This window comes from Henckelia pumila, chromosome 1 (genome assembly GCF_033568475.1).
Source record: "Henckelia pumila isolate YLH828 chromosome 1, ASM3356847v2, whole genome shotgun sequence".
NCBI lineage: Eukaryota > Viridiplantae > Streptophyta > Magnoliopsida > Lamiales > Gesneriaceae > Henckelia > Henckelia pumila.
Genome location: NC_133120.1, coordinates 128,196,255 through 128,208,892, shown reverse-complemented (window position 1 = coordinate 128,208,892; position 12,638 = coordinate 128,196,255). Strand labels below are relative to the sequence as shown.

General features: G+C 39.8%; 1 protein-coding gene across 1 annotated transcript; it reads left to right on the top strand.

Moving 5' to 3' along the window:
• Positions 1-4,966: 4,966 nt before the first annotated feature.
• Positions 4,967-7,981, top strand: LOC140873976 (uncharacterized). Its single transcript, XM_073277255.1, has 6 exons — positions 4,967-5,292; positions 6,424-6,665; positions 6,710-6,803; positions 6,884-7,026; positions 7,303-7,342; positions 7,837-7,981. Exons 1-6 carry the CDS (start codon positions 4,967-4,969, stop codon positions 7,979-7,981), a joined length of 990 nt encoding a protein of 329 aa, XP_073133356.1.
• The last annotated feature ends 4,657 nt before the right edge of the window (positions 7,982-12,638 follow it).

The window sequence follows — 12,638 nt, the reverse complement described above, 5'->3', positions numbered from 1 at the left end:
CTGCCTATTCCTGAATGGAAATGGGAGTTTATCACTATGGACTTTGTGACCCATTTGTCGGTATCCCCGAGGAACTGTGATGCTATCTGGGTGGTGGTGGACCGACTCACCAAGTCAGCGCATTTCATTGCCTATAGCCGAGAGTACTCTGTGGATCGCATGGCACGGATGTACATTCAGGAGAATGTCCGACTTCATGGAGTGCCTGTGAGCATTGTCAGCGATCGGGACCCCAGGTTTACTTCTAGATTCTGGGGAGTGTTCATCGTGCGATGGGTACTACTCTCAGTTTGAGTACAGCCTATCATCCGGAGACTGATGGTCAGTCAGAGCGCACTATCCGTACGTTAGAAGATATGCTTAGAGCGTGCGTCATGGATTTTGGTTCAGCCTGGCAGGATCATTTGCCGTTGATCGAGTTCGCTTACAACAACAGCTATCACACTAGTATTGGGATGACACCTTTTGAAGCGTTGTATGGGCGAAGTTGTCGTACTCCACTCTTCTGGGAAGAAGTGGGGGAGAGACAGGCTGAAGGACCGGAGTTTATCCAGCAGGCGATAGACATTGTTGATCAGATCAAGAAACGGATTAAGACTGCCCAGGATCGTCAGGCCAGTTATGCTAATATCAAGCGTAGGCCTTTGCAGTTCGAGGTCGGGGAGAAAGTGTTTCTGAGAGTGTCACCTTTCCGCAAGATTCTCAGATTTGGCCTTAAGGGCAAGTTATTTCCCAGATTTATCGGTCCGTTTGAGATCTTGGAGAGTATTGGCGATTTGGCTTATCGACTAGCATTGCCACCGCATCTATCCAGCATTCACGACGTGTTCCACGTATCTCTGTTGCGACGATATGTGGCGGATGAATCTCATATTCTGCAGCGATCTGAGGTTCAGGTAGACAAGGATTTGACTTATGTTGAGAAACCTCTTCGCATCCTTGATTATAAGGATAAGGTTTTACGGAACAAAGTCATTCCTTTGGTTTTAGTTCAGTGGCAGCGCCGAGGCACTGAGGAAGCTACTTGGGAGCTTGAGGACAGGATGCGTAAAGACCATCCTGAGTTGTTTTGATTTCATTCTTTAAGTTGTATTCAGTTGCAAACTCTGTAAACGTTTGATTTGAATAAAGAATGTTTCTGATTTCTGTATTTGCATTCAGTACTTAAGATCTGATTTCGAGGACGAAATATCTTAAGTGGGGGAGAATGTAGTAGCCCGTGCCCTAATTGAGTAATTAAAGGATTAATGCTAATTAATTGAATTAGGTATCGGACGGATCGGAAGCTCCAAAGGCACGATCGGAAGCTCCGAACAGGACCGGAAGCTCCGATGAGCGATCGGAGGCACCGATGTTATTACGTCAGGCATGACGTGTGGTTGGATCGGAAGCTCCGATCAGGACCGGAAGCTCCGATCACCCCTATCCGGAGTCATCAAGTGATATTTTGACACATGGCAGATCAGGATCTTCGGAAGCTCCGATTACAGGATCGGACGTTCCGATCGAGGTTCGGACGTTCCGATCAAGGATCGGAAGTTCCGATTGTTATCTATAAATAGAAGGTCGAGACTTCACTTTCATTTGCCAATTCCGAGTTCTCCTTTCCTTTCTAGTCCTTTTGGAGCTGTTCTAGTCTTCTTAGGCTTGGTCCGGAGGTCGGAGAGGCGTTCGGTAGTCGTAGCGGAGTCGTGCCCAAGTTCTGGAGGCATCGACATCAAAGGGCTAACGACGGACGAAGGTATAGCTTTTGCTCCCTATAAATATTTAGGAGTATGCAATAGCTTAGTTAAGGTTTTTAGAGCACTTTAATGATAGTAGTATCATTTGGCAGTGTAGAGCATACTATAGGCGTGGACCTAGAGTTGGTAGAGCTTTCACTGTTTTGAGGTATGAAAGTACTGTTCGAGATATCCTGACTGAGTATGCATGTATTATATGACTGCATGATTTATATGCCATGATCTTATGCTGCATTCATTTGCATCTTGCTGTATCTCCTTCGAGATGTCTGTAGTAGGGTTGTACCCTATCCTGTTAGTGGATGGACTTCCATCGATTTGGGTCCGGCGTATCCACGATTATCTCGGTATGGGAGCCACCTCCTGAAGCGACGGCACAGCGTGCTACATACCAGGGCCCGGTCTGTCTCTGTTATCTGATCCTTGACCTCGAGTATATAGGGAGTTCACTTGGCATGCATGTATACTCATACTCTCGCACTGAGCGTTTTATGCTCACGTCTCGTACTCTGTATTTCTGGACACCCTATTCCATGGGGCAGGTTTGCGATTGGACGAGGAGGGTGGATCCAGGAGGGGCTAGTCAGTGGTTGGCCAGCTGGAGCTTCGTCTAGGTTTTATTACTGTTGTTTGGGTTTATTCAGCTATTCGATTTGGTTGTATATTATTGGATAAATTACAGATTCCTTTACATGGGATTGTATAATGTTTATGGTTTCCGCAGTTTTATTCTCATATCTGTTTAATTAAGTTAATTGCATGCATAAGTTCTGTTTAGTAGGTGATCCGGGTAAGGGTCACTACAATAGATTTCCGAAAATGACTCATTTTATTGATTTTCATAAATCTGATGATACTTCTCATGTTGCGGATCTATTCTTTAATGAGATTGTAAGATTGCATGGCATGCCTAGGAGTATTGTGTTTGACAAAGATACTCGTTTCTTGAGCTACTTTTGGAAAACATTAAGGTGCAAACTTGGTACTAAACTACTTTTTTCGACTACATGTCATCCTTAAACAGATGGTCAAACTGAGGTTGTTAATAGGACGTTAGGAACTTTGTTGCGTGCTATAATTAAAAAGAATTTGAAGAGTTGGGAAGAATGTTTTCCATTTGTTGAGTTTGCATATAATCGTAGTGTGCATTCTACTACAAATTTTTCACCATTTGAAATTGTGTATGGTTTTAATCCTTTAACCCCGTTGGATTTAATGTTTTTGCCTATGAGTGAAAGGGTTAATATGGATGGAAAGAATAATGCTGAATTTGTGAGAAATTTGCATGAGAAAGTTAAGGCAAACATCGAAAAGAAGAACTTGCAATATACAAAGCAAGAAAATAAAGGTAAAAAGAGACTTTCAAAGCTTCTACCTAGGGGTGATGGACCTTTCCAAGTCTTGGAGCGGATCAATGATAATGCTTACAAATTAGACTTGCCAGGTGAGTATAATGTAAGTACTACTTTTAATGTTTCTGATTTGTCATTGTTTGATGTAGGTGATGATAGAGATTTGAGGACAAATCCTTTTCAAGAAGGGGAGGATGATGCGATTATTGATAGCTCGCATGTTGATCACATGGCTAAGGATCCATTGGAGATGCCTAGAAGACCAATTACGAGATGCCGAGCTAAGAGATTCAAAGATGCGCTTCAATCATTGATGATGAATTGTCAAGAAGGCATTGGAATGCTTGAAGATCACTTTGAAGGATGTTACAATATTATTGAAGTCCAAAGAAGTCAAGAAAGTGGAGAAAATGTCAAAGAGAACACAAAAATAGGTGACAGAGCGCGAGATGCATGCGCGCCCGCGCGTCCTTGCGGATTTGAAGACTTTGAGGCAGAATATTGTGCGCGCCCGCATGTTAGTCCAGAAAGCCATGCGCGCCCGCGCTTCGTAGTTTCACACACAGTTCGGCATGTTTGTGTGTGTGCGAGACTTTTTGATATTTTTGGCATAATTTTCTTTTTTTGAGTCTTTTATTCCTACTAGGAAACTTTTAGGAGATATCTTTGATATCTTTAGATATATTTTGAATTATTTCGCGATATCTTTTATTATTTTGTAGTTGTATTATAAATACAATAAACATTCATTATTGAATAATTAATTAAGATTTCAGATTTTATTCATAAAATTCTCTCTAGAATTTTTATTGAAGCTTTGTGCTTTATTCAAAATCAAACTTATCAAAGTTCTTCAACTTTGTGGCGTTTGTCAATCGATTTTTCACTTGGGTTGTAAAAGACAGGTTCTTTTGAAGGTCTAATTGAATTATTGATTGTTTTTTTATCGTGATTCTTTGTTACTAGTTACGGGTTCAACTAGAGGTAGAGATCCAAATCTGTTACTTGTTTCAAAATTCGGGACAAAATATTTGATTTCTTTTGTATTCGAATTGAGGGTGCGATTCGTTATAATCGTGCTTGCCTTTCATTCATAAGAATTCATATCAGAGTTTCAATTTTTATATAAAAATTGGTATGAATTTTTTTGCTGAGTCCTTAAACTCACTATACTTGAATGGTGCAGGTAATGATGTTATTGATGATTTTATATAAGAGTATGGGGTCGAACATGATGAGGAGCATGCGTTCATGCCAGCGGAAGATGCATGAGCGCTGTGTTATGAGAACAGTTTTATTATGCATCTTTTTCTGTTATTTTAGTTTGAAGGAAAACAAGTTTTACTCATTTTATATGTTGGTTTTTGTTGAGAATTATTTCAATTAAGTGATGGTGCACAAGTACTCATTTTAAATAAAAGTTTTTTTTTTATTTTTCGTAAATGTTTCCCAAACTTTAAAGTATGTATGATTGGTAGAGTTCCCGAGTTTTGGGAAGTTAAAGCTTGGTATCAGAGCGGTTGGCTCTGGGAGACAGTGCTTGCATGCATTCTCACCACGACTCAAATTCTTCATCTTCATGTTCGTAAGTTTTAAAGTTTTAAATGATTATGTTTCTATAGAATTTAGATTTATGATTTAGGCATGTTAAACATTATGTTTGATTATGTAAAAGTTGTGATTGGGTATTGTGGACGATGATAGACATCAGGATTATGGCTACCTATAGAGAACCGACCAATGAGGCCAATGACAAGAATAATCAGAATAACCATAACAACCAGTTTTTTGCGGGACTAGCCACCTTACTGCAAAATCAAAGTCATTATCAAGGGAAACAGATTCAATAGTTGCTATAGGCTCAGACGGCCAATGCAGGAAATAACCGCAATGCACTGGTCAAGATCGAACCCAATCTTCAAGCAGTTCAAAGATTTGGGGCCATCTGAATTCAAAGGCTTAGCCGATCCCATTGTGGCTGAGGAATGGATACAGTCCCTAGAGACTATATTTGAATTCATGCAGCTTATTGATGCAGACCGTGTGAGGTGTGCCAACTTCATGTTCTGGGATGATGCTCGTGTTTGGTGGCAGGAAGCACGATCTACAGTGAACCTAACCACGTTGACTTGGAATGTGTTTGAGGATGTGTTCTATGGGAAGTATTTTACTGTGAGCATGTGGGATATAATGGCAAGGTAATTTCTGGATCTTCCTTAAGGGAGCATGAGCATTGCGGATTATGTTAAGAAGTTTGAGAGGGGACGTTATTTTGTGCCCATCATTTCCCAGAATACCATCGAGGACCTAAAACATTTCATGGAGAGACTGAATGCCTCCATCATTCGAGATGTCAGTTTACGTGGGGTGGACACTTACAGGGAACGGTGGATCATTCGATGTTATCAGAGAAAGATAGGGATGAAATCATTAAGGGATCACAGGTGAAAAGGACGAGCTACCAAGGTTGTGATCAGCAAGGGTCTATTCGGAAGAGACCGTATCAGGATTCATCTTATAACAGAACCTAGAAATAGTTGCAGCCGCGACCGTAAGGGCTGCGACCAACGATGAACAATGCTCTGAAAGATATGAATGGAGCACTATGTCAAAAGTGTGGAAGATCCCACTCCGGACTGTGCATGATTGGAACCAATGTGTGTTTTCTCTGTAAGAAACAGGGACATTTTAAGGACTACCCTCTGTCCAAGGAACCCATCATAGGACGGATTTTTGCTGACTCGGGAGCAGGTGGATCTGGACTTATGATTGTTACATGTATGATTACTATCGCTGGTTTTCCTGCTCATGTACTGATTTATTTGGGTGCTACACATTATTTTGTATCTAAGAGTTTTGTGCTAAGTTGGGGGTAGTGCCAGATAGTCTGGATTCGTGTTATAGGGTTTCTTTGCCTTCAGGAGAGGAAATGCATAGCATAAATATGTTGAGAAATTTTAAGATTCACATACAAGATCATGAGTATTGAGTTGTATAGATGTTGTAGTATTGAGTATGGCGGATTTTGATGTAATATTTGGGATGGATTGGTTGTCCTCGACATGAAGCTGCCATAGATTGTAAGAAGCGGATAGTATCTTTGAAAGCTTAGAATTGGGAATCATTTGTGTTCTATGCTGTATCAAGGAGGTGTTTGACTCATGTGATTTCGGTAGATAAGGCCTGTCAGTTGATGAATAAAGGGTGTACAGGTTTTCAGCTAGTATCTCTATTGATCAGGAGTTACTCAAACTCAAACTTCAATAAGTTGAGGTAGTTAGGAACTTTCCAAAAGTTTTTCCGGATGATGTTGCGGGATTACCTACCAGGGAAATCGAATTTGTAATAGAGTTTGTTCCTGGAACCATGTCATTTTCTAAGGCACCGTACAGGTTAGCACCGACTGAAATGAAGGAGTTGAAAGATCAGCTGCAAGAACTATTGGACAATGGATTCATCAGACCGATTGTGTCACCTTGGGGTGCACCGGCTTTGTTTGTACATAAGAAAGATGGGTCGATGTGGTCATGCATTGACTACAGAAAGCTGAACCGAGTTACGGGAATAACAGGTACCCATTGTCGAGGATAAATGATTTTTTTGATCAATTTCAAGGGGAAGTGGTGTTCTCTAAGATTGATTTAAGATCAGGCTACCATAAGTTGAAGGTGAAGGATGAGGATGTGCAAAAAATGGGTTTCAGGACTCGGTACGGCCACTATGAGTTTTTGGTTATGCCGTTTGGGTTGACCAATGCACCGGCAATGTTCATGGATTTTTTATGAACAGAGAGTTCCAGCTTTTCTTGGATCAGTTGGTCATAGTATTCATCGATGACATACTGATCTACTCACGTAGTCTGGATGAGCATCGTCAGCATCTGACTACGGTCTTGCAAGTTCTGAAGGAGAAGCAGTTATTCGTTAAGTTCAGTAAGTGTGAATTTTGGTTGGAGCAGATTTCTTTTTTGGTTCATCTAGTTTCAGCGAGAGGAATCGAAGTTGATCCATCTAAGGTAGAATCGATTTGGAGTTGTTTGCTTCGAAGAATGCTACAGAGATATGGAGTTTCTTGGGTTTAGCAGGTTACTATCGGAGAGTCATTCAAGATTTCTCCAAAATAGCTCTACCACTGACGTCGTTGACCCGAAAATGTGTGAAGTAAACGAATGGTCAGATCAATGTGAAAAGAGTTTTATTGAACTGAAGGAAATATTGATGACAACGCCAATGTTAGCAATTCCAGAAGGTACGGGTCATTTTTTAGTATTTACCCATGCTTCCAAGAGTGGATTAAGGGTTGTTTTAATTCAAGATGTCAAGGTGATAGCTTATGCATCCTGACAGTTGAAAGTTAACGAGTGGAAATACCTAAATCACAATCTCGAGTTGAAAGCAAATGTATTTGCTTTGAAGTTATGGAGACATTATCTGTATGGAGAGAATTGTCAAATCTTGACTGACCATAAGAACCTAAATTACTTCTTCACTCAGAAGGAGTTAAATATGATACAGAGGCGATGGTTGAAATTAGTGAAAGACTATGACTACAACATTATTTACCATCCCGGTTATGGATAATGTAGTAGCAGATGCCTCGAGTCGCAAGTCTGCAACTTTGAATCAGTTGAAAACTCAACAGGAGTTGATTGTAGATTTTGAGAGATTGAAGTTGGAAGTGGTCAAACCAGAATAGGAGTGCATCCTATCATCTTTAACAATGGTACCAAGTTTTATTGATAGAATTCGTGCAAGCCAAGCTTCAGATCAGCAGTTGGTTGTGTGGAAGCAAAGAGATGAGGCCAAAGATGGTATCTTGTATATAGTTAAAGATGGGATTGTGCATCACAAAGGTAGAATGTGGGTGTCAGCAGTTGACTCACTGTGAGTAGAGGTGATGACAAAAGCACATACTGCACCGTACTCCATTCATATAGGGAGTACAAAATGTTTAAGTATGACGACCCCGGGCGCGTCTACTTTAATCCCATGACTCAACAATAAGCATTAGAACTAAGTACAAGTAATTCAAAAAATGCATAATGAATTTATGCGACCCAATCTACCCCGCTCATCTTCTAATGTCAACTCAAGACAACTTAAGCTCTGATACCAACCAATGTGGCGACCCTAGGCGCGTCTACTTTAATCCCATGACTAAACAATAAGCATTAGAACTAAGCACATGTAATTCAAAAAACTTCTCTAAACTTCCAATCGCTCAAGACCTTCTACGACTCGGCCCTGCATCGTCTGTTGCAATGCACACACAATGCAGAACAACAGCCGGATAAACCGATAAGTATAAAACTTTGTATAAAACAACGGAAACATATATTGAAACATAGATAGCAAGTTTCATGCATTTCCATAAATACTCATCATTGATACTTGATATCGAATTTTATAACTCATAGACGATATCGGCAAAGGCTTGAAAAAATGTTAAGCTCACATATATAACAAGATGACATAACCACTATCATCCTATCTTAGCTCAACAAGCATAACCAACAAGATAAACATGTATGCCAAGTAATGTGTGATTTAAGGGAATCGAGAAGGTAAACTCGTCTCGACGAACATCCCCAACTTGATCATCGTTGTATCATACCTTAGTCTTGATAAGGAACGAGCTAGATCCACAAGCTACAAAATACAAAATTGAAATCACAATTCTGCTCAAGCTAAACTCAAGTATCAAAGTCTAAAGCTCACCAACTTTTATCAAATCTCTCTCGGTTCAAAACCGAAACTCCCGAAGTTGATTTCCTTTGATTAAATCTGAAATAAATGGTATTCAAGGACATAACATCAGCAAGAAATCATTTATACCACAGCTCAATCATAAGGATTCAAAATCTATCAATTTCGCGAACCGGCGGCGTAACGACTGAAAATCGGTAACCGTAACCTCACTATACCAAGTCTAACCATCATATCAACTCAATAACATACTCATACCAGCAAGATTTCATCAATAACCAACAATATCAGAGGTTAAAATTTCGAAAATAGCTTCAGAAATTCGTATAAAATGCCAAAGACACTCGTTATTCGATTCGACCTCGAATATACAATATGCATAACACCAAGAACATATATTCATTCTTCAAATCTGATCACTACCAAAATAATTTTGATACTAGCTGAAGCAAAGAGATTCTTACATCAAAACGAAGCCCTTCTTGCAAGGATTCCAAAACCGTATCCGAATTTGAAATCGGTTGGACGGATCTTGAGATACACAAGTGAAAGAGTGGGTGGCCCAGTGAGCCAACTTGTGGCTATGGGCTTTGATGACTCTTTGTAAAAAACAATCTTTTGTTTAATATAATTTACACTTTTATTAATGGCAATGACTTTATCTTTCTTCATATTGTTATATTATGATATACTATTGTTGTTTTGATAAAGACCTTGAATATACTATAGTGTATGTAAGATGTGGTAGAACATGGGGATGTCTATCATGAAATACATCTTATAGTCACTGTATATTCTAAACTGTTCCTAGTCAATTGAGCCGTCCGATAATAAGGATAAGAATCGCTCGAGTTTGAGACTAGCATTTGCGATTCGGAGTACCACGTTTCATTGGTAGGGAACATGGAGATGTTCGAAGCATGCAAATGGATATTCATAGGATGAATAATCGAACTACCCTATCCGGACTTTCCAAGTGGTTATCACTTATCGAGTGGATAAAGTCCGCGGTTTTGGTTGTACACCATTAGTCCTTACTACTTGAAACATCATGGAGACTCTATATGCTAGTACTGTGCTTTGACTCGTTTACCGACTCTATGGGGGTCATCAGGTGTCGGGATTGGGTACAGTTACAACACATATAGGAGTCGATGCATTGTTGTCAAGGATTCACCACATACTTGCGAGTGTGGAGATCCTATGCGATCGAGGAGATATTAGTGTGATGAATCTCTGGCCAGAGTACTTGATGTGATTTAAGAAATGGTTTCTTAGTAGCACATGCGATGTCTCTAATTTGATCTTCAAGATGTATTGCATAGTTATCAACTCTTGAGCGACTCTCGATATACCAATGGTTGTTGATTCGATCGGGATAAATGGATGAAGGGACCGTACTGTACGCTGACCAAAATCTACTGGTTCTTGTAGGCACTATCAGTGATACCTAGGGAATCATGGGCGATGTTGTTAGGCGCTTTACCATGATTCGTTGGGCAAGTCGGAAATCGATTGTTTCGAGTCACAAGGCGTTGTGAACCCACGTCGCTAGCTGTATCCCTGAACCATTGAAGGGTCACACAGGTGTAATGGAGTTTTAATCCCCGTTGAGATAGTTAAATTTAAAAGAGTTTAATCTAATGAATAAAGAAGCTTGGACTTCTTAAATAAGAGTAAGGGAAGAGTAGGATTTCCTAAAATGACATAGGGATATACATTTTTGGAAACCACTGAATTCGGATTCAGGAAAATTTATCTTGACTTTAAAATATGGCAGAAATGGTTTTTCTGTGCACATTGGATAAAATCGGTTTTTCCATCGGAGTCACGATGAGATTTTATATTAATGTTCTGAACATGCGGTGCTTTGCTTGTCCGGCCTCAACTTATGACAAATGGGCCCTAAGGTGTTAGTGGCCTGCCATTTATAAATAAGTTATTGCATTACAGAAATTACGAGACAACTGGTCATAATTGAGACAGGATTTTTTCGAAAAACCCTAGCCTCCCCTCTCAATTCTGGCAGCCCCCCTCCCTTCTCTGCGTGAGAAATTCCGGTCTGTGATTTTGAATAGCACCTGGAATAGCGAATCAAATTCGTGTTATTCTCTTCGTAAGAAAACGTCTGATAGATTTTCTAGTGCAATCTATCAGAGGGATTAAACCTCTATTCGTGGACCTGATTGAAGGAAAGCTTGTTCAATCAGTTCCAGTGAGATACAAGAAGCGCAGAGAAATCTGTGTGGTGTCCAATAATCTCGCTTCGAGATTGAAGGTAAAATTTAATAATAGTTATTTAATTTTACAACACACTTATAATTTAATCGTTTTTAAAACGGTTGATACCTACACTATGGAATTGTTCCATAATAAAATTTTTAAACTTCCGCTGCAACCGGTATCAATCGGTGATTGATCTGAACGCCAGATTTCCAACAGTCGGTATTCAAGCCAGGTTGCTCAGGATCAAAACGATTAAATTAATCGATTGTCACAAAAAAAATTTTGAGTCTTGGTTTTTAAAAACAAAATAATATATTTTAAATACAAATTTTTTTTTTTTTTGGGCCAAAACCTGGCAGCGATTGGATCGCTGACAGAATGGGGCAGCGACGGTCGCTGCCCCGGGGCAGCGACGGTCGCTGCCCCGGGTCAGCGCACGGCACCGCCCAAAGGGGGCGCACAGCGCCGCCCACGGCGGCGCACGTCGCCGCCCAGGGGCGACGCTCAGCGCCGCCAGGGCAGCGCTCAGCGCCGCCAGGGCAGCGCTCAACGCTGCCCAGCGCAGCGCAGCGCAGAGCGCTGCGCAGGGCATCGCTCGGGGCTGCCCAGGGCAGCGCACGGCGCCGCCAGGGCAGCGATTGTCGCTGCCCTAAAGGGGCAGCCGGGCCCGGGCGGCCCGGCGGAAAAAAAATTATTTTTTATTTAAATATAATTTTAATGTTGTTTAAAATATTATTTTTGGTCCGGTCAAAAATTGTTTTTGATTGGTTCACAAGGCATCGGAATCGAATTGTTCGAGTCCGAAAACTTTTTAAAGATTGATTTTTGGCAAATATAAAATTTTTTGGAAAATTTTTAATATTTTATCCTTAAATTGAATTTTGAATCAATTATTTTTGGTACAATTCATGATAAGATTTGATCTTATGAATATATTAAGTAAAATATGCTTATTATCTATAAAATTAGATTCTGTAGATAAAATATGATTTTATTTAATAAAAGGTAAAAATATGATTTTATATGTTAAAATAAGATTTTATATATAAATTATGATTTTATCCTGTTTAAATTTAAACTTGCCATATGCATGATATCCAATAAATTAATTTTGAATTAAATGTTATTGGATAAGGATGATCTGATTGCCATGACCAATTTTGTAGGTGTATGTTAGGAATTTACATTTGTTTTTATTGTTGTTGGTTTTATTAATGGGCAGTGTCTGGCCCAATATGATTCATATATGTAATAAAAAAGTGGGCTTGGTTTATGGCCCGTTCCCACCTCTAAAATTGTATTCCCTACTTGTCATTGCTATTTATTGTAAATACATTAGATATAGTGGGAGATCAACCTTTTGAAGATCGGAGGGCCCAGGAGACAATAAAGAAGAACAGAAATGTAAATTGGAAGCTAATGTAATAGGAATGCAATGCATACTGCATATTACCTAGGATTGGACTCAGACTCGTGATTGGCCACCACGAAGTCAATTAGAAATGGTCACATCGATCCTAGAATCTATAATATATGATATTATGATTGTATGCATGTTTTAGACATAATGTATGAATCCGGCAAGCATACAATAAATTGAAAAAGATGAGACA